General features: G+C 39.1%; 1 protein-coding gene across 2 annotated transcripts in view; it reads right to left on the reverse strand.

Annotated features, from left to right (window-relative positions):
* Window positions 1–6022: 6022 nt before the first annotated feature.
* The window catches only part of TFRC (transferrin receptor), a 30565-nt gene continuing 11601 nt past the window's right edge, over window positions 6023–24986 (reverse strand). For both annotated transcript variants that reach the window (XM_072725765.1, XM_072725759.1), the window contains exons 7-19: window positions 23573–23686; window positions 22811–22909; window positions 22101–22240; window positions 20103–20260; window positions 19215–19334; window positions 18005–18090; window positions 17099–17162; window positions 16131–16198; window positions 14388–14446; window positions 14087–14168; window positions 12351–12572; window positions 9997–10137; window positions 6023–9066 (exon numbers count right to left, since the gene is read on the reverse strand). In XM_072725765.1, coding sequence (XP_072581866.1) covers window positions 8824–9066; window positions 9997–10137; window positions 12351–12572; window positions 14087–14168; window positions 14388–14446; window positions 16131–16198; window positions 17099–17162; window positions 18005–18090; window positions 19215–19334; window positions 20103–20260; window positions 22101–22240; window positions 22811–22909; window positions 23573–23686 — 1596 coding nt within the window. In that variant the 3' untranslated portion in view covers window positions 6023–8823. The remainder of the gene's footprint in view (window positions 9067–9996; window positions 10138–12350; window positions 12573–14086; window positions 14169–14387; window positions 14447–16130; window positions 16199–17098; window positions 17163–18004; window positions 18091–19214; window positions 19335–20102; window positions 20261–22100; window positions 22241–22810; window positions 22910–23572; window positions 23687–24986) is intronic.

Raw genomic sequence — 24986 nt, forward strand, 5'->3', positions numbered from 1 at the left:
CTTAGAATCTCCCCATGGGGCCCTGGGGGCTCAGCCGTGCAGTGCCTGCCGGCCCAGGGCATGACCCCGGGGTCACGGTCGAGGCCCTCATTGCTCCTCCCGCAGGAGCCTGCTCCTCCCGCTGCCCTTCTCGGCCTCTCTCTCCATGTGTCTCAGGAGCAAATAAATAAAATCTTTTAAACATAAAAATAAAACCTCTCCCCGCTGGTAGAATAGACCCAGCACAGTCCTTTGCCGCCTGTTCCTTTCTGCCCCTCCCTGCGCCGACGATGGCCATCCCGGAGAAGGCCCTAGAAGCCCCTGAGACAGCCCCAGCTTGGCAAGCTCCTGTGCACTCACGCACACACGTCGGAGTGGCGAGGCCTGCGGTAGAGCCTCCTGCCTCGGTGCCCGGAGCCTCGGGAGCGCCCAGGGGTGCTTTCTGGCTCCCAGACACTGGGACTCGGCCCGCCCATCTGAGGAAGTGGCAAGGAATCCAGCTCCGGTCCCTTACTCCCCGGGCTCCTCCTGCGCGCCCAGAGGGTGGCCCCGGGTCCTTGGTCCCCCAGCACCCTCCGCAGACCCCAAACTCTGCAGGGGCCCACCCTCCTGCCTCCTCTCCTAGCTTCCGCTCGCCGCCCGTCAGTGCCCTTACGAGGACCCGAGCCCAAGGCCACCTTCCCCACACCGTTTCTTCATTTATGACCAGGAACTCTGAAATGCTGCGTATGGAACTCTGCATCCACGTCCCTGTTGGCCGGAACAAACCCTTTCATCGGGCGGGCCTCTAGCCCCCTTCCTGGGAGACTGCGAGACCTGGACGCGATGATGCTGTGACAGCTGGATCCCCTTGAATGGCGTTTTACCCTAAATGTCCTTTCACGACCTTACCCACTTCAGTCTCCTTGCCTCCCTGTTAATTCTTTGTTCATTTTTCTCAAACACCTGTTAATCACGTTACTCCCTTACTCAAGAACTTTTCATTGCTCCCCAGTTCCTCCTAAGTAGTCTGCAAATCACAGCAGGTGATTTTCATGTATATAGACATAGGACCTTGCTGGGTACACTGATTTTTTTTTAAGATTTTATTTATTCATGAGACAGAGACAGAGAGAGAGAGGCAGAGACACAGGCAGAGGGAGAAGCAGGCCCCACCCAGGGAGCCCGACGAGGGACTCCCCGGTCTCCAGGATCAGGCCCTGGGCTGAAGGTGGTGCTAAACTGCTGAGCCATACACTGATTTTATTAACCCTACATTCTTGGAATAAATCTTACTTGGTTATTCTTTTCTACATTGTTGTTTTTGATTTGCTAGCATTGTTGAGGATTTTTGCATCTATATTCATTATATTGTATTGTAACTATTGGTCTGTAGTTTTTGTAATGTCTATTAGGCTTTGGTACATTGTATTAGCCTCAATGGTTTCCTTCCTGTTTTCTGAAAAAGTTTTAAGATCCGTGGTATTCCTTCCTTGAATGTTTGGTAGAATTTACCAGTGAAACAGAGTAATTTTGTTTTTGGAAAGTTTTGATACGTTTCTTTGGTATAGTCATTCACATTTCCTGATTTTTGTGTTAGTTTTGGTAAGCGGAATTGTAAATAAATTTGTCAGCTTTGTGTAAGTGGTCTAATTTGTGGGCATAAAGTTGTTCATGGTATACCTTTATTCTCCTTTAATGTCCATAGGACTTGTGATAATTTCTTTTTCATTCCTGATGTTGGTGATTGTTTCATACATTTTTCTTGATCAGTCTAGGGGCTTTTTGGTTGTATTTTTCATTCCAAAAAATCAGATTTTTGGCTTTGTTACCTATTGTCTGATTTCTACTTTGTTGATTTTTGCTATTATATTTCCTTTTTTTCCCTTTCATTTGGGCATCCTTTTTCTTTCTCTAACTTGTTAACGTGAAAACTGAGGTCATTGATTTTAGATGCTTCTTTTCTAATACTTAACTCTACATTTCTCTCTAAGCCATGACTAATAGGACTTTCTACAGTGATGTAAATATTCTATTTTTTGCTGTCCACTACAGTGGCCGCTAGCCATATGTGCCTACCAGTCTAAAGAATTGGAACTTTTAACTCTAAATTTAATCACATGCCTAGTGGCTACTGTATTAAGCAGTGCGTCTTTAAGCACTGTTTTACCCGCATCCGCAAATTTTATATGATCATTAAATTCAAATTTGCCTAATTCCTCTTGTGATTTTATCTTTGACCCATAAATTACTTACAAATACGTGACTTGATTTCATGATGTTCTGGGGTTTCCTGGATATCTTGTGACTGATTTTTCACTCCACTGTGGTCAGAGAATACATTATAATATAAGTGTATAATTTTAAAATCTTCATTAACACTTGCTTTACAGCCCAGACTATATTCTATCATGCATACCTGGAAAAAAAATATCTTGCAGTTGTTGGAGGTAGTGTTCCATAAATGTAGATTGAGGTGGCTGATAAAATGGTCTAAATCTTTTGTCTTGATTTGTCTAATATTTCTGTTGACTGCTAAGTGGGCGTTAAAAATCTACTATAGGGAATCCCTGGGTGGCTAAGCGGCTTTGTGCCTGCCTTCAGCCCAGGGCATGATCCTGGGGACCCGGGATCGAGTCCCACATACGGCTCCCCGCATGGAGCCTGCTTCTCCTTCTGCCTGTGTCTTTGCTTCTCTGTCTCTCATGAATAAATAAAATCTTAAAAAAAAATCTACTATAGCAAGGTGCTAACTGGCTCAGTCAGTACAGCATGTGACTTGATCTTAGGGACATGAATTCAACCCCCACATTGGGTGTGGAGGCTATTTAAAAAATTTTTTTTTAATCTATAGCAAAATTGTCAGTTTCTTCCTTCAATTCTTTAAGTTTTTTATTCATGTATTTTAAGGCTGTTAGGCACATATTCATACTATCTTCCTGATGAACTGTCCGTTTTATCAATATGAAATGTTCCTAAGTTTTACCTATGGCAACAATCTTTGTATTGAAGTCTGTTTTTTTTTTTTTTTTTTAAGATTTTATTTATTTATTCATGAGAGACAGAGGCAGAGGGAGAGGTAGGCTCCATGCAGGGAGCCTGATGTGGGACTCGATCCCTAAACCACTGAACCACCCGGGCTGCCCCTTGAAGTTTTATCTGGGATGTAATATAGCCACTCCAATCTAATGCTAATTTGCATGTTCTATTTTTTTTCCATCTTTTGACTTCAGACTCATCTGTGTCTGTAAAGTTTCTTATAGGGGTCACCTGGGTGGCTCAGCTGTTGAGCCTCTGCCTTCAGCTCAGGTCATGATCCCACGGACCTGGGATCAAGTCCCACATCAGGCTCCCCGCCGGAGCCTGCTTCTCCCTCTAGGTTTCTACCTCTGTGTCTCTCGTGAATAAAATCTTTAAAAAAAAGTTTCTTATAGGCAGCATATGAGTTTCTCCCCTAATCCACTGTCAGTCTTTTAATTAAATGTTAATAGGTCAATGTGTTAATTATTGATATGGTTGGACTTTGGCATACCATTATTCAATTGGTTTGTCTCCTCTTTTTGTTTCTGCCTATCACTTCAGGTTTTACTCCAGTGTTTGCCTTTGTTTTTAAAGCCCTTGGGTATTTTTTTTCCCCCTATTTTAACCAGTTTATCATTATAAGCAATGGCAGAGTTGGGTTGTAGGGCTTACATCGTGATAGTGGAACCAAACCACCCGTGTGCCTTTATGAAGGTTTCATAGGCATTCTCACTAATGCATAGACTACTTTAAAAGTATACACAAGAAATTGGGGGTTGTGAATTCGGGGAGAAATTGTGAAAAACAAAAGGGAAAACTTACTTTTCAATACAGACCATCCCTCTGCACTTTGACCATTAGTATGTATGTATTTTCAAAAAAGGGTATTAACTAGTCAAAGTAGTTCCATGTGGGATGGACTAAACAGTAGGTAAAGGACAGATGTAGCAAACAGCCAAGGCTCTAACCTCATCACTTAAAAAAGTAAATCTACTGGTAGTCACAAGAAAGATAACAGTATCTGAAGTGTGATATTCCAAGTGAAAGTCTATCTTGCGGATAAGCACATCTTTAAATATTTGTTTAGGTCTGCCTCCTGGCCCACCGTTTTTCACATAGGCATCTTCCCCTGCAGAATCCAGCAGTTTAGCTATCGTCATGCTTCTCGGAAAGGGTATGCATGCAGCTACTCATTCTCACAGGGGAAAATCTGGGCAATCAAAAAGCTTCCCTATTTTAGTGGGGGCAATTCCTGCAATCCTACTGGAGTCCTGGCTGCCACTTGTAGTGATGAGATTAAATCATATAATGGCTTTTTTGGTAACTGTATAGTAGAAAGCCTATATTAAAAAAAAAAAAAAGCCAAAAACCATAACAATCATGCCTTTTGCTATAGCAGCAGTGTCTGTTAAGTCGCTACGGAGATCTTGAAATGTGGGTATTCCAAATTGAGCTGTAAGTACAATGGATTTTGAAGCCTTACCCTGAAAAGAAGAATATAAACTATTTTGACATTAATTTTTAATGGATACATGTTGAAATGATAGTATTTTGGATATATGGAGTTATATATAGAAAAATCTCACTGTTTCTTTTTAGTTTTTTAATGTGGCTATAGGGACATTTCACAGCTCATATTTCTGGGGGGAGAATCTTAACTAGAGTATTCCTAACAAAAACTCATGACCAGTTGGACATCCACATGTAAAAAAGCAAATCTATACAGACTATAATACCCTTTACAAAAATGAGTTCAAATGTAAAATGCAAAACTTACAAAGGCATCGTCAAGAGAATAAGAAACCAAACCACAGACCAGGTGAAAATATTTGTAAAACACATTATCTGACAAATGAGTCATCCAAAGTATACAAAAAGTTCTTAAAGCAATAAAATGAACCTAATTAGAAAGAGACAAAAGGGACCTGAACAGACACCTCATCAAAGATATACACTTGATAAACACGAAAAGATGCTCAACATAATGCCATCAGCAAAATGGAAATTAAAACAAGATTATCACTACACACCTATTAGAACAGTCAAAACCCCAAACGCTGGACACCACCAAATGCTAGCAAGTATGCGAAGCAACAGGAACTCACTCACTGCTATAGGAATTCAAATGGTAAAGCAACTATGGAAGACAGTTTGGCAGCTTCTCACAAAACTAAACATGCTATTACTGTATGATTCAGCAACCGCACTCCTTGGTATTTACCCAAATGAACTGAAAACACATCCACATAAAAACCTGTCCAGATATGTTTGTAGCAGCTTTATTTGTTAATTGCCAAAACTTGGGAACAGAGAGGTCCTCAGTAGATGAATGGATAAATAAACTAAGTTACATGCAGGCAATGGAATAAAATTCAGCACTAAAAAGAAGTGAGCTATCAGGCCATAAAAATACATGTAGAAACCTTACACACATATTACTAAGTCAAAGAAGCCAACTTAAGAAGGCCACACACTGTGCAATTCTCTAACTACATGACATTCTGGAAAATTCAAGTATGGAGACAGTAACAAGACCAGTGGTTGTCAGGGATTAGGGGAGGGAAGATAAGAGGCAGAGAAGAGGGTTTTCAAGGCAGTAAAACTATTCTATGATTTGTCCATACTCACAGAATGAACAACACTGAAAGTAAACCTTAATGGAGACTACGGACTTTGGGCAATGACGTCAATGTGTGTTCATCAATTTTAACTTGTATCCTACTCTGGTGGAGGAGGTTGATAGTGGGGGAAGCTGGGCCAGGGTGTGTAGGCAGAGAGTATATGGGGACTCCATCCTTTTCCAATTTTTCTATGAACACAAAACTGCCCTAAAATAAAACAAAACAAAAAAGGGACACCTGGGCAATTCAGTGTTTAAGCGCCTTTGGTTTGGGTCGTGATCCCATGATCCTGGGATCAAGCCCTGCATTATACTCACTGCAGGGAACCTGCCTCTCCCTCTGCCTATGTCTCTGCCTGTGTGTCTCTCATGAATAAATAAAATCTTAAAAATAAAACAAAACCGATTTTAAAAAATGACAACTCAGTGTTTCAAGCATTTTATTAAATCAGATAAGGAACTTCCACACTGTTGCATATACCAGCTTGGACACAATTTTAAGGGCATATCACTTGTTTACAAAGATACAGATGAGCAGAAGGTTGGCCAGTCTAATAAGCCATGGTTAGCCAACTAAAATTTCAAGAATATTCAAAGAGGAAACACAGTAAAGGTCATGCAAGTTTAGAATAGTGAGTCATGATAGAACTCACTTATTTTATCCTTTACCCTCAAAATGCACTTGATATCTATAATCAGAAAAAATCTGAAGTTCAGCAGGTTGTCACTACTCAGATACACATTTCATTCAGGAATATTAAGCCTCTTACCACTTACTGGCTTTGTAAATTAGAAATAACTGAATCCTCACCATAGAAGAGGTTTTTGAAGAGATTTACTGCTGTAAATGGATGCCCATTATTCATATGATGTCTTCAAGTTCTGGAGCTTTATCATTTAAGTATGAGAAAGCATGATACCCAAACCAGGAATCCCAGCTATGACCTTTCTGCTTGGCTACACTAAATACCAGTTCAAGATAAAATGCTGTGAAGACTAAAAAGACCACAAGCAGTGAAGCTGTAATAATCTATGTCTTCTAGGTTCACTTAAGCAGGTGATGCTAAGTCTAAGAAACGCAAGAGACTCTACGGACTTTTTCTTAGGTGTCGATTTCTTCAGGGTTAACTGTCCTATGACAAACAGCTGATTATCAAGTTTATAATGATGGTTGACTAGAAAATAAAGTCTTTAGTCATGTAGCTTCAAACTTATTTGTTCACATCTATATTTAACTTAAAACCACCACATACTAATGGGTAGGTAGAAATGATCAAAGATCCTTTTGCAAGCTTCGCTTCCCTACACCCTTCACCCCCCACCCCCGCCCCTCCACGAGCCTTGCAGGCAAATTTCCCGATTTAAGCTAAAAGGTCAATTCTGGATTCAAAGTTGTATAAACTAAGTTTACAGGAAACAACATGCAAATAAGGGGATAAAGGTAAATTCATTTGTCAACAGCAAACATTATAAATGTATACTACTATCCCGCTAAACAGAAGACCTGGAGAAACCACAAGTGAAATACATTAGGTTTAAAAACAAAGAATCTTGAAGGAAGTAATTTTATTTCATAGTGGTTGAATTCACCCACCAAAGGCTTAATGACCATAAAATGTTTCTGCAACTAAAACTAAAAGAGAATTACAGGGAGCTGGGAATACATGTTAGATACTAACGATCTTCAAGCTTTGAAGATGTCATTGCATGAAGAAAATTATGGGAAACACTGTTCCCGATAATTACGTACACCCTTAGTGTAACATATGGAGATCACTGTCTCCGATATAGACACTGTGGTAGGCAAAAACTACCTTGTTCTTTATACATTATGGAAGACACTGCTCCCGATAATGTGAGTAAGGTTTGTGACAAAGGTACTGGAAATTTTGCAAAATTCGAATTAAAGTTACACCATGGATAAACTGAGCGGTAAAATTTCACACATAGGAGTACTATCACAGCCTTTAAGTGACATTAATTTATAACTTGGTCACAATTCCTTTCCTTTAAGAGAACTTCCACTTTTATCTGGTTGGCTAAACAGAAGTCTAACTTGATTAGCAACTCCTAATTAAATGGAATTCTTCACCCATATTTAGCTTTATAATTTTATTTGGCTTGTGGCTGTTTTCTAAAACCCTCAAATGTTGACCATAAATGCAAAACTTCCAGTATCTGTTGGGTTTTATTAGCAGATGCTGCTTTTATAAAAAAAAACGACAGTATAACTGTCATAATTATGGAAGGCACTGCTTCCGATAATTATCTTCTATAAAAAAAACACCATTTATAGTGAACTCTGTCACTGATAAATAAACAATAAATATCTCAGTGCCAAAATGATAGAAAGCTTTTCCAAAAAATTAACACTTTGGCCAAAATTTGGCAGTGTGTTCTTTAACGTCTGACAAACTGAGTTTGAAATTAAACACCTGAAGCTGGTTCTCTTTCAAAAAATACTTTGGGAAACACAAAAACCACAAAAAACTAATAAAGGCTTATGGGGCAGGGGCAGAGGAAAATAAAATATAGGTCTTTGGCTTCTGGTCTCCCCTCTCATAAATAACCTTGAGGTTAACGCATTAAGGCCTTATTCCTGTGATAACGGCTGAACCTCATCTTATCCAGCTGAAGGACCTGTTTCAGATCTCCTGGGCAAGAAAACAAGTCCCATCTCTTCTGAAAGTTAACTGTTTCATTCAGGGATATGGAAACCAGCTAAATCCTTAAAGAAGGCATATATCTCATTTGGAGAATGAGGTCTTAACACCTGGTATCTCCCATCCAGCTTCAGGTGAAGGTAGAGGATCACACTAAGCTACCATTTTCAACCTTCAGCAGATATCACCCTCCTACTCCCCCTTAGAAGATACCAGTTCACGTCCTTAGGATTTAGAGCAATAGTTCATGTAACTGGTTCTTACTTTTTCATAACTGTAACAATAAAGAGGCAGTTACCATACAAAGCAGTTAAAATTTTAGAGATAATCAGAGAAGATTCTATCGTGAATATCTTTAAGTGGTTATTCACTTTAACTTGAAGTACAGGTACCTACCCCCGTATGAAAAGCTGCTGCCTAAAGACATCTAGGAGTATCAAGGTGGTTGGGTAGAAATTTAACAACATTAGGTTTTGTAGTCTACTAAAAATTGAGCACAACCAGCACAAGTCTAAAAGTCACACTACCCTGATGTTCTTATAGAAGTTATGGGCATCACATTTAAAGCTCATTGTCAATGTCCCATATGTCACCAGAGAGGGCATTCGCAGCTCCTTGAATAGTCCAAGTTGCTAGAGCCAACTGATTTCTCAACAGTGTTTCATTAAAAGCACTGTTATTTTTCTGATGCAGCTTCAAATGCTCCACTAAAGCTGGCAGAGTGTGAGAGCCAGAACCCCAGAAGATATGACGGAAAGGAGAATCTCTTGGAGATACATAGGGTGACAGGAAGTTATGTTCCACCTACAAAAGCAAAAACACACAAGAGAATTTACACAGATTTTTCGCTGTGAGGGAAGGACCTGATGTCAGTAAGACACTGTCCTTCTCTCACTTTAAATGTTAAAATCCCCCACATTTAAGAATGTGGAGAACCAGGCTACTAATCTTCTAACGTTAAAATTATAAACTATCAATTCCTTTGTAAAAGTGAACTAATTGCATTGCTTTTTTTTTTTTTAGTTGCAGCATGTATATGGAAGATTTACAAGTTCCCATTGTAATCAAGTCTTCTACCTCCTTCCTAGCAGATTAAGATAAAAGCCGTTAAGGGCTGAAACAGGAATACAGAGAAAATGACAGCTAAAAACCATTACTGATCCTTTCCTAAAAATGTTTTTACAATCTAAAAAGGTTATGTCTAGGTCAAATGCCTCTTGTATTTCTACTTTAGATATGTCAATTCAAGGTCTTGCTAATAAGAGTTAAAAAATCTGTGCTCAGGGTGGCTCAGTGGGTAAAGCATCTGCCTCTGGCTCAGGTCATCATCCTAGGGTCCTGGGATTGAGCCCTGCATCAGGCTCCCTGCTCAGCGGGGAGTCTGCTTCTCCCTCTGCTGCTCCTCCTACTCTCTCTCTCTCTCTCAAAAATAAATAAAATTTAAAGAACATTAAAAGAAATCTGTACTCAATTTTTTTCCCCCCAAACACACAAGGGTTTATTTACAAGCTCGAGCTTGGGTCCAAATATACCCAACACAGCAGAGCAGGGACTTGGACCCCGAGGTGGGTTTCAGCAGTTTTAAGGACTGGTCTAGTCTGTACTCAATTTTAAAGCAGCACAGGATTCTAGGCTCCTGGAGTTACTACTCTAGTTTTTAGAAATGCAAGATTTACCAATTAAAAATCAGCATACTTTTTTTTTTTTTCCAGTACTCTTTAGGCATTTACTTACTTTCATGATACGGTCATTGATCTCCCTCATAACAAATCTGTTTGTTCTCTCTGCGTTCTTATAATCTGTTGTTAGTCTGGAGGTGGCTCGGAAAAAGTCTCCACGAGCAGAATACAGCCACTGTAGGTTCAGACCCATCTCCTGAAGGAGAAAGACATTAAACTCTCCATTAGATGTTCTATTTCTAAGGATGTTATTCCACGTTATCTTTCTAATTTAGTGGTTACAACTGCAATGATTCTGATAAGGGGATGACTCATGGACAAAGCTCAAGACTCCAAGAGTGCTAGACTTAAACACCTTACCTAGGAGGTCCCAGACTCTACAAACTTGAATATATTTGTATCTAGGGACGCCTGGGTGGCTCAGCAGTTGAGCATCTGCCTTTGGCTCAGGGCATGATCCTGGGGTCCCAGGATCGAGTCCCACATCAGCCTCTCTGCATGGAGCCTGCTTCTCCTTCTGCCTGTGTCTCTGCCTCTCTCTCTCTTTCTGGGTCTCTCATGAATAAATTTAAAAAATCTTAAATATATATATATATATTTGTATCTGAGCCTGGCAGATGGCATATTTATCCATTCTTAGCCCTATAAGGAAGCTGTCCTCAACAAGAAATATAACAGGGCAGCCCGGGTGGCTCAGCGGTTTAGCGCCACCTTCGGCCCACGGTGTGATCCTGGAGGCCTGGGATCGAGTCCCACATCAGGCTCCCCGCATGGAGCCTGCTTCTCTCTCTGCCTGTGTCTTTGCCCACCCCCTCTCGTGAATAAATAAAATATTAAAAAAAAAACAAGAAATATAACATAATTTACTCAATATATAATTCCTGTACCATATATTGTTTCCAGTCCAATTTCCCTATAGGGGAAATTTTAAACATTTTGGCTCAATGAACTTCAGAATCCAGTGATTTGTCTCCAAAGTCCCATTTTTTTTTTCAAAGTCCCATTTTCTAATCAATTACAATTAGTTTCAAGTTTCAAGAAAGCCATAATCATTAAGATTTATCAGTGATTTACTTCATTTAAGGGATCCGTTAAACTTTTATTTTTTATTTTATTTTTTTTAAAGATTTTATTTATTAGCGAGAGACACACAGAGAGAGACAGAGGCAGAGACACAGCCAGATGGAGAAGGAGAAGCAGGCTCCACGCAGGGAGCCCGATGTGGGACTCGATCCCGTGACTCAGGATCACGCCCTGGGCCAAAGGCAGACGCCCAACCACTGAGCTACCCAGGCTTCCCTAAACTAACTTTTAGTACCACAATAAAACCAGCTGGAAACTACATACTAATATTAATTTCATTTTGTCAAGCATTTGAATATTACACACGCAGAATCAACACTATAACTATTGTATTTGGGGGATCCCTGGTGGCTCAGCAGTTTTGCGCCACCTTTGGCCCACGGCGTAATCCTGGAGACCTGGGATGGAGTCCCACATCAGGCTCCCTCCCGCATCGGGAGCCTGCTTCTCCCTCTGCCTGTGTCTCTGCCTCTGTGTGTGTGTGTGTGTCTCTCATGAATAAATGAATTAGAAAAACAAAAACAGAAACTATTGTATTTGGGTATAACTATTGGCTATGTTCTATCTCCATTTGTGAGATCCCTGGAAGGCATATATGACATATGGCCTGAACTCATAGGTTCAGTCATGGTTCAAACTTTTATATTCTCTGGGACCTCTTTATAAATTGCTTGGAATTACACAAACTTAACATATCTTGGCTAATTAGATTCCAAAATACTTACTGTGGTGTATTCTAGATTTATAACCCACCACTTCTCAGCTTTCCTTTCAAATGAGTTACAAATTCTAAAAAAAATTATACATTAGTTCACTTTGAAATGTACTTCAGCTACCAATCATGTCCTTCCTCAGGAACCACTAAACATCGCTCTTCAAACTGTTTGATATTTCAGCAATAAGAACCTGATTTTAGGGCATCTGGGTGGCTCAGTGATTGACCATCTACTTTGGCTCAGGTGGTGATCCCGGGTTCCTGGGATGAGTCCCGCATCAGGCTCCCTGTGAAGAGCCTGCTTCTCCCTCTTCCTATGTCTTTGCTTCTCTCTGTATGTCTTCTCATGAATAAATATTTTTAAATCCTTTTTAAAAAATATTTTATTTATTTATTCATGAGAGAGAGAGAGAGGCAGAGACACAGGCAGAGGGAGAAGCAGGCTCCATGCAGGGAGCCCGATGTGGGCCTCGATCCCAGGTCTCCAGGATCAGGCCCCGGGCTGAAGGTGGCACTAAACTGCTGAGCCACCACCCGGGCTGCTCTTTAAAAATCTTAAAAAAAAAAAAAAAAAAAAAAAAAAAAAAAAACTGATTTTAATTAATGCTCACCCTTAGGTCTGTCCTGAATTGGTTCATATCCCTCACGAATGAAAGTATTTTCTCATTATACATCTCATAGTTCAGGTTCAATTCAAGATCATAGGTAAGTTTCATTATAAGCTGACCAGCTACTTCTGCTGCTCCACGTGCCATTTTGTTCAACTGAGGAATTTTCTGATTCAGGTTCTCATAGAGATCCATGGTAGTACCCAAATAAGGATAATCTGTGTCCTGAAAAACAAAGCTAGGTGAATGGACTCACAGGTGGGTCATCAGAGTAGGAGCCTCACATTTGTCTTACCATCAAGGTGATAGTAGTTGCAATTCTTCCTTGCCCACTATTCTGGTACCACTTTTGCTACTTCCTCTGAACCTAACCTACTTCTAGAACGAGCGCTTTCTTCTAGGTCCTATAGAATTTTTATTCTATTGCATTATATGCCCTGAACAGATAGATCTCTAGCCAAATTTCTTGAGGTTATATCTTTGTTTTCTTCTCTCTCAGAAGTTTGGCTCATTAAATGACGAAAGAGGACAGCATGCATGAAGTGTGCTTTTAGACTAAACTTGACCTCCTTTCTAATGATTCAGCACTCAATCCATTCATACATGTTACCTTTCTAACAAGAATGTCTTAAAAAAAATGTCTAATGCTCACATGAAGTTCTCTCTACCTTCATTAGACAAAGTAAGTTAACTATTTCTTCAACTCTATTTCCTACCATTGTCCTCGGTAACAATCTCACTGACAATCTTTTGATCTGACCTCAATTCTTTAACTTTGACTATATAGTTCTATATTACCTGCTAGATTTTTGACATCTAAGAAATCAGTAAGAAGTTTTTAAAAAACCTTCCGGAGATCAACAGAATTCACCCATAAATCTCCTCAACCCTAGGACCAGACATTCAGTTCTTCCTAGTAGACTAAACAGATAACTGTGATCAGCTATTTCAATGCCATCCAGACTGCTGTTCTAGCGGAAGGTCAAGAGAGTTCCAGCTATGTTCAACTCCAGATCCAGAGCTTACATCCACTCAGACCTTTCCCTCTATAGTCCCAGGCCAAAACACCCAGTGATAATTAGTCACATGAGGCCCTGGCCTCTATGGAATGAATAATTTGATGCCAAAGCCAACGGCTTCCACCCTGACCTCCTATACTAATTCTAGGATCTTTCACCCCTTAGAGAGCCCACTCCAGGGCTGGCTTTCCAACTCTAGCACTTTAGCACAGAAGCCTTCATCATTTGTTTACTCGGTAGCTTTCGGTGCCTCTGAACTGGCTCTTAAAACAAGGTAATCTTGCTCTCCTACAACTTGGTCAGTCTCATAAAGTTGTCTTATAACAACAACTTACATCTGTTTGGCTTTTCTGCTTTTTACGTATAATCCCTGTTTAAGAGATTAACATCTCTGGACAAATGTCTAGAACCATGTTTTAACACGTATCAAGAAAAGCAATGTCCAGGTGAACCTTCTGTTTGGTGGAAATATTCTGTACTTGCAGGGTCCAGTAGGTAGCCTTGTTATTAAAACTCATCATACCTAATTGAAAAGACATTCCAGCAAACAAATTCAACTGCTAATTAAGCTAATTGAGAAAAATTCTACATTAAGACTGGTAATAAGGGAGCATACATAACTACACATGTCTAACTTCTTAAAACATCTTAAGCATTCTAGGATACTCAAAATCAATCAAAAAAGATCTAAGATATAACTTTAGAGTTCTTCAGACTTACCTCACAAAAACAGAAAGAAACTGCTGGGATTCCAGAATACGCAAGGAAAGGGAAAGCAGCATTATCCAAAGACAATTTCTCGCTGCAAGGAAAGCAAAAATGTGTCTAGAAAGTTTTCTAAAGAGCTAAAGAGCACTGCGCTATCATGCAACCCTACCCCATCCCCAAATAAATTCTTAAATTGACTCTAAGTATAGGTAAGCTCACTGCAAGGGGAGGGTTAGATTTCTACCTACCACAGCAGGTACTACTGGATGATTCTGTTTTTCTATAAGCTGTTCATTCACTTTTCTCAACTTACACTTTGTTGATCCAGTTGCTGTCCCGATAAAGAGACTGCCCAGTAATTGGATGTTTCACCTATAAAATAATTAATGTCATTAAAATGAATCTTTCTGAACATAGTTATTCACAAACATATTTAAGATCCATAAACATTATAAAAAAATTTATTGTATCTTCTTGAAAAGAATTTAAGACCGCTAAAACAATCTCAATTTTCTAAAGTTATTCCTACTAGGCTCATGGTGTCAGTTCCTTTAGTTACAGGGAGCAAAAAATGTTCTCCTTTAACCATTTTAAAAGTGGCTTAGCCACAATTTTAAAAAACCCTTTCTAGCATTCATGATATGCCTATCTTCTTTCTGGTTTTTTCCTTGTAGCACATTTTACACTACCACAACCTAACCTGCAAATACATTACTGCCTTGTTGGAGACGCTACAGCAATTCCTAATTTCCCAGAGGATCAATGCCAAGTACTCTGACCCTTCTTCCCTCCGTCTTTAATCATTCTGTAGACACCTGGGTGGGCTCAGTCAGTTAAGCATCTGCCTTCAGCTCAGGTCATAGTCATAATCTCTGGGTCCTGAGATCAAGCCCCAAATCAGGCTTCCTGCTCAGCAGGGAGTCTACTTCTCCCTCTCCCTCTGTGCTCTCTCTCTCTCAAGTAAAATACCAAAAAAAAAAAAAAAAAAAATCCAATATATGGCCTCTAAATCTATTAGCTAAACCATATCCCTCCTTATTGCAAAACTATGGTCATTCACATGCCTGTCTTTACCCAATGAATACTGCATCTAGCCTTCTTGTTTAAGTATTAGGTATAGTTCATTTATTAAAAAAAAAATTTAGGGATCCCTGGGTGGCGCAGCGGTTTGGCGCCTGCCTTTGGCCCAGGGCGCGATCCTGGAGACCCAGGATCGAATCCCACGTCGGGCTCCCGGTGCATGGAGCCTGCTTCTCCCTCTGCCTGTGTCTCTGCCTCTCTCTCTCTCTCTCTCTGTATGACTATCATAAATAAATAATAAAATTAAAAAAAAATAAAAATAAATAAAAAAAAAAATTAAAAAAAAAATTTAAAGACTATTTTTAAGCAATCTCTACGCCAAACATGGGGCTCGAACTCACAACCCGATCAAGAGTTGCACTGCATGCTCCACTGACTGAGCCAGACAGGTACCCCTCCAATTTATTTAAAGCTTCCGTAACATTCTAACTCCATAGACACCCCCCACTGAATACCCATAGTACAGCTTAAGCCTCAGGAAATTCTGCAATGTTCCAAAACAGACTACATATTTTTTTGACATCAGAGCCCTTCATATACCACCTCCCTCACCTTAAATTTACTGAGAGTAAATATGTTGTTTACCCTCACCTCACATGGTTCAATAGAGCAAATAAGCCAAGAAATGACTTAAATAATGCTGCTAAAGAATTTATTCTAAATTCCTATACTTGAAAAAAAAAATTCCTCTAATTGGTTACACTTCTGATGGCTTAAATATCACTTTCTATCTTTTTGTAAATTAGATGAAAACAGGGGAATCCCTGGGTGGCTCAGCGGTTTAGCGCCTGCCTTCAGCTCAGGGCGTGATCCTGGAGCCGTAGGATCGGGTGGGCTCTCTGCATGGAGCCTGCTTCTCCCTCTGCCTGTGTCTCTGCCTCTCTTTCTCTCTCATGAATAAATAAATAAAATCTTAAAAAAAAATTAGATGAAAAATTTAAAGTTACAGATTTTGGAAAATTAGGTATATACTCACATCTTTCATCGTTTTCTCAAGAAGTGAATATAACAGTGGGCTTGCAGAAACCTTGAAGTTGCTGGTACCTGCAAAGAGATTGTTTTAACATTGTCCCTTCTTAAGTAATTTTTACATGGCTACTTCTACAACTAAAAGTACTCGACAAGAAGGGAGGCAATAATCTAGATGAGTGGCCAAATACAACTATCCTCTTCAAGTAGACAAAAATGTGATTTAAGAGTCAAGTTTTTTGGCAACTGCTAACCCAATTTGACTCAACTGAAGCGCTTACTCCTAAGTTTGCAGATGTTAATGTTAATGATTTGTTTTTTGGTATATTTCTAGTCCACCTATATTAGGGCACTCATCTGCTAGCTACTGTCAACTTCCCATACTCTATACATTCTGCTGTACAGGTAAGAGGGCAATAGATTTAGTTCAATTTTAACTCCTTCCCTTTTTCTTTCCAGTGAGATATTTCACTATTCTCAGTTCATCCACTGGCTTACGTTTAGTAACATTCAAACTCTCTTAGAAGTTTGATTACCTGGTATTTCTATTCGTGATGTCACCATCTAGCTAAATGTGAATGAATTAGTCTCTAGAAAGTCTATATGGTATGGTTTAGTTCCTTCTGGTCTAAAAATTAGTCCTGACTAGTGGTTCTCAGACTTTAGTGCATCAGAATCACTCAGTGTTTGTTAAAATACAATTAAAACATAGAAGGTCTGAAATTTGACATTTCTAACAGTTCCCAGGTGATCCTAATGCTGCTAAATGAGGACCACACAGGGAACCTGCATTAAACAAAGCAATGTGCACCCATTCCATAATTTAGTGGATGACTTAAACAAAGCTAGGTCAGTCTTAATCAGGGAATGGACTATGTAAATTGTACAAAATAATCAGTATCGTTTTAGAAAGTTTTCTTCTGTTTTCTAAGTAGTTTATCTGAATTCATAAGTAGCTGATGAAAAGATACTTACCAAGAATAGCTTTATCCAGATTAATGTAAGTGAAAGCCTTTAAATGCAAGGAAGAAAGGTATCCCTAGAAGAGAAAGAAAAATACTAAATGTACCAATATGTGTTAATCTAATTATCACATAGAGTAGCAATTACTAGGGACATTTTTTTAAATTTAGAGTTAATTGAGAGTAAATATACAAAGGCAAAACTGATATACAGTTGACTCCGCTAACACAGGGGTTATGGGTGCTGACCCCCCCCACGCAACTGAAAATGCACAATGCACATATAACTTTTGACTCCCCCAAACTGAACTACTAATAGCTTACTGTTAACTGGAAGCTTTACCCCCCCCCCAAAAAAGTTGATTAATGTATATTTTGTATATGAATTATGTACTATATTCTTACAATACAGTAAGCTAGATAAAAGAAAAATGCAAGAAAATCATAAGAAAGAAAATACAGGGACTCCTGGGTGGCTCAGCAGCTGAGCATCTATCTGCCTTTGGCTCAGAGCGTGATCCCGGAGTACCGGGATCGAGTCCCACAAGGGGTTTCCTGTAGGGAGCCTGCTTCTCCCTCTGCCTATGTCTCTGCCTCTCTCTGTGTCTCTCATGAATAAATAAGGAAAAGAAAAGAAAAAGAAAAAAAGAGAAAAGAAAGGAAAAGGAAAAGGAAAAGGGAGAAGAGAAGAGAAGAGAAGAGAAGAGAAGAGAAGAGAAGAGAAGAGAAGAGAAACAAACTACAGCTAGAGGACTATACTGTATTAAAAAAAAAAAAATCCACGTAAGTGGACCTGCACAGGTCAAACCTGTGTTGTTCAGGATCGACTCTAATCAAATCTAAAAAAACATGGTTTCTGGAGGACAAATTAAGTCAAAACAAGTTCAGCTGCCCACTCTAGGTAGTTCAAATACACTACCTCTAGCCATTCAGTGGCACCAATTGCTCCAAAGTCTCCAGCACTCCAGCTGGCAAAGACAATGCTTCTGCTGGGTTTAAAGCCACCTAAAGGAGAACAAAAAATTAGTTTTATCTTGGGAAAGGTTATAGAGGTAGGCAACTGACTTAAGATGAAATCAGAAATTTCTAATTCAAGACAGCAGATTCAAAAATACTTCTTTCCCTTTTGAGACCCCAGGTGAAAGAACAAAAAGAATAAAATTTTTTAAAAGTAATCTACCAAAAAAAATTAATAATAAAGTAATCTACAAAGAACAGGATAAGAAATCATTTTCAAATAAGACTTCAAACACACAGTAGGCACCAGTTTCTACAGGAAGTCACTTTTTTTCAACTCAATTCTTTGAGCCCCGTATCTTCTGAATCAAGAGATACTTGGAAATCATGGTGTAACTACAATGTGTGCCTTCACCGAAACAATCTGCATATATGTTAATCACTTAAAATACTCGGTTATTTTACAAACAACTCTCATGAAAGACTAAAAATTCACAAATTTAAGTTATAAGAAAGAGTTTTCAGAGAAAACATTAAGACAGCTTCTTTGGGGCTGTATGTGCCACTGCTCTCCATTTCTCTCCTTTCCTTGGATATATATTTTTCTGTATTATGTGCTTTTGCATAGAAGTTAAGCACTACAACTTACCCTATGACCCACAGACTCAAGAATGTGATGGGGGTTTGCATGCATGGGTGTGTGTGTGTGTAGAGGAGTGGCATGTACTAAGAGAGAAAGGCTTGAAAGTTAAGTGTGAATATATTATAAATATATATGAACATATCCAGTATTCTAAATATAATGTATAGAATTACATATTATAACTTTATAACAAAATTATAGAAAATAAGTAGAGGTATACCACTGTTTCCTTTAAAATAGATTCCTTAGAGACCATGCTAGATTTGCCATATTATTCTGAATCTGTCAAATTAAGAATTAGAGTCCAGTACAACACTTTTTCGGTATTTCAAAGGAGTTGATTCCCAGTGCAATGAAGACACTGCATGGAAAGCTGTTTCAAATTCAAAGGCAGATCCAACAAAAGACAACCTACTTCGTACCTAAGAACTCAAGAGTCCGGCACAAGTGAGCCATAATGATATTGGTAAAAGTAAGAAAGCATATAAATAGCACATAGATATTCAAGTTCACAAAATTTGTACTCTACCTTTTAAGACCATATCAGAGAATATCCGGGCAAGTTCCAATAGGAGAGCTGTTCCTACGCTAGACTTTGCAGCTCCAGGACCCCAGGCATCCCTCTGAGCCCCTATTACAACATAGCGATCTTAAAAAAAAAAAAAAAAAAAAAAAGACAAATTATACAGTTAGCTCTTTTTACCTGTTTTCTAATATTGAACTCTAGAATAATCATGTTAGTACAAAGGATAAAAATACAGCATATGCGCTAAGGATGAGGTACTTCAAATCTGACTTAGAACTCTGGGAATCAAAAATTCACATGACAAAGAAATAAATATTCACGTGACAATACGAATTTATTTTTCCTTATTAGTACTGCTACTCTTGTTCCAAATTACCAGTTAAGTTTACTCATTGACTACTTATTTGTGCCCTCTAATTATTCAATAAGCAACCTAAGTCCAAGGGCTTTCCTCACTAAATGGCAGGACTATCTGCTTAAATAGGTAGATGGTCTATTCGAGGGGGTCAGTAAATCACAGCCTACCTGCGCATTCAGTACATATCATTTATGGCTGTTTTCATGCTACAACGTCAAAGTTAAGTAATTGCAACAGAGACTGTATAGCCTGCAACATCTTTATCATCTGCCCCCTCTAAGAAGAAATGTGCCTACTGCTGATCCATTCAGTAACTTAAAAAGAGATTACCTAGTCATAATGGTCAGTTTTTTACCAGTTTATTTCCTAGAACCTATTATATTCCAATAAAACTGACACCTAAACAGTTCGCTTCAGGACAAACAGACAAGAGTCAGCATCCACAAAACCAAGCCAAAGCCAGCTTGCCAGCACTCCCTCTTCTGGCCACATTCTTAAGACAAACAAACAAAAAAAAAAACAAGGGTCCTTACCAGGTTCTTCAAAACCTTTAATAACTCCAAAAACGTTAAAAATTCTTAGCTCTTTCAGCACATTGTTCACAGTGAGCTTCACATTCTTGTTTGGGGACGTTTCCAGCCTACATGAGGGGTCTATTTCCCAGGCAGAAGGACAGTCTCCTTCCATATTTCTAGAAGAATACAGACATCAGAGTTCTGAATTACTGTTCCTTTCCCAGACTTAGAAAATCAGTCTTTCTTATTGCCCAGGGAAGTTCTAAGCTAAGAGGACATATAAAGAAAACACATACAAAATTTACTCCATGGTGGTCAACCATTTGTGTCTTACTTTGACCTATAGGCAACCATTTGAAAATCATCAGTTACCTCTAAGTTTAAACAATGCTTTAAAAAATTTCTCTACCTATCCTCATCTGACATGTGCCTTTCTGCCAGAGAGAGTTATAATCTACATTTTAAGATGTAGATTAAATACCAGGGATGCCTGGGTGGCTCAGCAGTTGAGCATCTGCCTTTGGCTAAGGGTATGATCCCGGAGTCCTGGGATTGAGTCCCACATCGGGCTCCCTGCATGGAGCCTGCTTCTCCCTCTGCCTGTGTGTCTCTGCCTCTCTCTCATGAATAAATAAATAAAATCTAAAAAAAAAAAAAAAAAAAAAAAAAAAGTAAATACCAACATGGACTCAGAATGAAGTTCTTACACAAGCCCATTAATATATTCCTGTGTTTTCTCACTTTCTCCACTAATCAGTATACATTCTTATCTTAGTAATAAAAGAATATTTTCTTGCTGCTGATGGTTAGGTCTATCTTCCCCTAATTCCTCATGTTACCCAAATAATGAGTGCTCTACTTGTATGTCAAAACATAATTACTCCCCACTTTACAAGGGTAAGATAGGGAGCTGGCTTCACGGGTTAGGGAAGACTTGTAAGTGGTGATAAGAATGATCTGATTTGCGGGATCCCTGGGTGGCGCAGCGGTTTGGCGCCTGCCTTTGGCCCAGGGCGCGATCCTGGAGATCCGGGATCGAATCCCACGTCAGGCTCCCAGTGCATGGAGCCTGCTTCTCCCTCTGCCTGTGTCTCTGCCAATCTCTCTCTCTCTATGTCTATCATAAATAAATAAATAAATCTTAAAAAAAAAAAAAAAAAAGAATGATCTGATTTGAAATTTAAGTAAAAGTCAATAAAAATCACCTATTAAAAAGGCCTCACAGATAGCATTTTAATAATCACACAGTATTAGATATGTGTTCCCACATGTAGATGCTCTTCGTTTGAAATCAATCACCCTGTTAAGTAGAATATAGTTTAACTATCTAATTAAGTTAAAGAAATGTGATCAGCGAGGTTAGAGTAACTTGTTCTAGGTCACACAGCAAATACATGCTCACGTTAAGTGTCTGCCAATGCCAGGTGGGAAATACGTCCAGATCAAAATAAAAACTAATGATAAGTACTCTAATCAGACTGGGTTCTGATTAGAAGGAGGATAGGATACCCAGGACTAATGACTGTAAAGCATCTGGAAACTGTCACGAGACTGGAGGATAGTCAATCTAGGAACCAGAAAACCTGAATTATTCTGTTGCTAAGAGAAAATCTAGAACTAATGGGTCTTATAGGGAATAAGATTTCACCTCAACAATGAATCCTGTCAGATCTACTCCAATAACTGAACAGGTTGCCATAGGCAACAGAGTGCTTTACCTCGGAAGTCCTCAAGCAGAAGCTCTGCCAGGAATAGTACTCAAGGAATTCACTGGGTAAACTGAACAAGGACCCACTGAGCTTATAAATCAAATGTCTAATTATTAAGATCACTTTATGGAGGAAAAAATTCATGTTTATCTACAGCAAGGTATAATAGCTATGCACCCAAGATATGCCAAATAAGGAAAATTAGAGCCAATTGTTTTAAAATCTTATCAAATTAACTGAAATGATTATTACTCCTTTCTAGTCATAAAATCAGTTTTCAAATAAAAACTTTTCAATAAGAACTTACTCAAACAACTTTTCTGCAGCAGCTCTGGAAATTGTTTGGACAGGTATGCTGGGCAATCCTGACGACTGAGACGGTGGAAACTGAGTGTGATTGAATGACGGGAATCCAGGCGTGTACGGGTCACCCGTTCCCAGGTGAGCCTGTAAAACAAAAATAATGTGCTCTGTCAGGCATTTGTTCAAGAAATCCCCGGAAGATTGAGATTCAGTGTAAGGATAAAGCCTAAATTTAGTTTAGCACCTCAAAGCCTGAAGGCCTGAGTATCTCTACATGTGACTCTTGTTTTTATATGCCATATACCCAATTCTCAATTCAAGACACTGTTGAAAATTTCTGTTAGCAATTAATAAGTAGGTCTCTGAATCACATAATCCATCTTTTTTGTTAATGCTAAGGCCCTCCCAGGGAAAAAATTTTAAAGAGTGTATTTAAGGAAGGCATGTTATATTTCCACTAATGCAGATGGAACCCAGCAATTTATAGAACTCAAAAACTCAGGATCCCTGGGTCGCTCAGCTGTTTGGTGCCTGCCTTCGGCCCAGGGTGTGATCCTGGAATCTCAGGATCGAATCCCACATCGGGCTCCCTGCATGGAGCCTGCTTCTCCCTCTGCCTATGTCCCTCCCTCTTTCTCTGTCTCTCTCATGAATTTAAAAAGAAAAGAAAAGAAAAAACACAAAAACTCATTTACTTAAGAAATAAGAACTCACATGTCCAAAGAATGGAATCTGTGCATTAACAATTGGAAATCTAGCCTGGTCCATGTATATCAAGACACCAAGTGCATTATAACTTTGAGCATTTGCAACCTAAAAGGAAAACAGGTAAAGATCAGAAAATCCAGATGTAATCACACAAAATTAGAATACATATTGGGCTTTACGCTACAATAAAGGGTTACAGAGGAATATACTGAACCACCCCCCCCCCCCCCCCCAGTGTTTCAAGTGTTTCAGATACTTTATATGTTGGAGATAAAAATTCTTGCCTTAACTCATTAAGGGGTTTCAAAGACAAGAGAAATAATAAAAAACTCATCCAATACAACCACTGTCTTTTGATATTTTCTATTCTAGGCCCTTACGGAGGTTTGACTTTTAAGTTTCCTTTTTATAAAACAGTTAAAACTAAATTCTATAAAATTCAGCTCTATGTAACATAATGAAGCACCTTAATTTAACGGTCCTATATAATAGGATATTGTTGTTTTAAACTTAAACTGCTTTTACTTAAGCATTTCTGATTACTTCATTTTCACTAAAAGACAATGACTGCAGAATATTCCAAGTGGTTATACCATAGTTTTAGAAGTGTTCTATAGTTTAGATAATTAGAATTTACTTGACCTGTTGAACACTTCAATAAATTGTTATTAGGTATGAGATTTTAAGACTGACAGCTTCCAGAATGTAAAAAAAAAAAAATTTTAAATGAAGAATGGAATGATACAAATGTATTTAAATAATACTCACCTTTTCAGCAAAAGTGATTTTCCCTGCTCTAGCGATCACTAAAGATCCATTCACAGGAGATTTTAAATTCTCGAAGTCTTTTTTGGTGCCAAAATTAACATGGACCAGTCTACCCTAGAATAAAGACAGGGTTAATGAGCATTAGAGTCTGAGATAGGATAGTTTTACAGATCAAACCTAAGAGAGAAAACAGGGATTAAAAAAAGAGGCTAGAGCCTAGAATGGATGTAAGAGAGTTCTGGTCAAACCGGTCAGAGTTATCAGGAGTGAATCAAGACTTCTGGCCTCCTATATTCACATCTTGTACCATCACACACTGTCTTTTAATTTGCATTGACCTACTGACATTTAATCTCTTTTACATTGCTTCCAGTATTTTAGGGGGAGAGAGAGCTAACAGGATAGGATAAACAGAGACATATACCAATATAAATACCGTAGGGACACCTGGGTAGCTCAGTGGTTGAGCGTCTGCCTTCAGCCCCTGGACATGATCCTGGAGACCCGGGATCGAGTCCCACATCGGGCTCCCTGCAGGGAGCCTGCTTCTCCCGCTGCCTGTGTCTCTGCCTCTCTGTATCTCTCATGAATAAATAATTAAGTCTTTAAAAAGAATACTGTAGGCTAGTCCTAGCAGCACCAACTACATAAAGTTCCTAACATCTGAATGCTAGATAATTGAGGACATATGAAGGAATAGGTCTTAACTGAAAATTCTGATAATCTATGTGAAAATTGTTAAACACTCTTATAATTGACTTGCACAGCAACTTTTAGAGGTCTATAAAAGCTGTCTCATAATGTTCCTAAATTCTATTAATAGAGCTATAGACTAACACTGACAATCAAATATCTAATATACAAAGTTTGTGGGCCAACTAAAAACCTCAATGTTCAGGGTGCCTGGATGGCTCAGTGGTTATCAGTGGTCTGCCTTTGGCTCAGGGTTGTGGGATTGAGTCCTGCATCAGGCTTCCCATGGGGAGCCTGCTTACCCCGCTGCTTAGGTCTCTCCTCTCTGTGTCTCTCATGAATAAATAAAATCTTAAAAAAAAAAAAAAAAAACAAAACCCTCAGTGTTCATTTTCTTAAAATTTAAGACAAAGAGCAGGGTGGGGCAGAGGTAGAAGGTACCAAGCAGACTCCACACTCAGTGTGGAGCCTAACACAGGGCCTGATCTCATGACCTGAGCTGCAACCAAGAGTCTGGTGCCTAACTGTGCCACGGCACCTCCAAACCCTCAATGTTCTTTGCCAGAACAATCCACCCACTTTCAAACCCCTAGTTTGTAGACAGCCAGGGAAAGTGATACAGCACAGGTAAGACTTCATCTAGCTTGGAAGGCATCCACTAGGTAGACCCCTGACATACAAACATATGTTTTTTAACCTGAAAAACCTAGATAGATCTTTT

Source organism: Vulpes vulpes, chromosome 1 (assembly GCF_048418805.1).
Source record: "Vulpes vulpes isolate BD-2025 chromosome 1, VulVul3, whole genome shotgun sequence".
NCBI lineage: Eukaryota > Metazoa > Chordata > Mammalia > Carnivora > Canidae > Vulpes > Vulpes vulpes.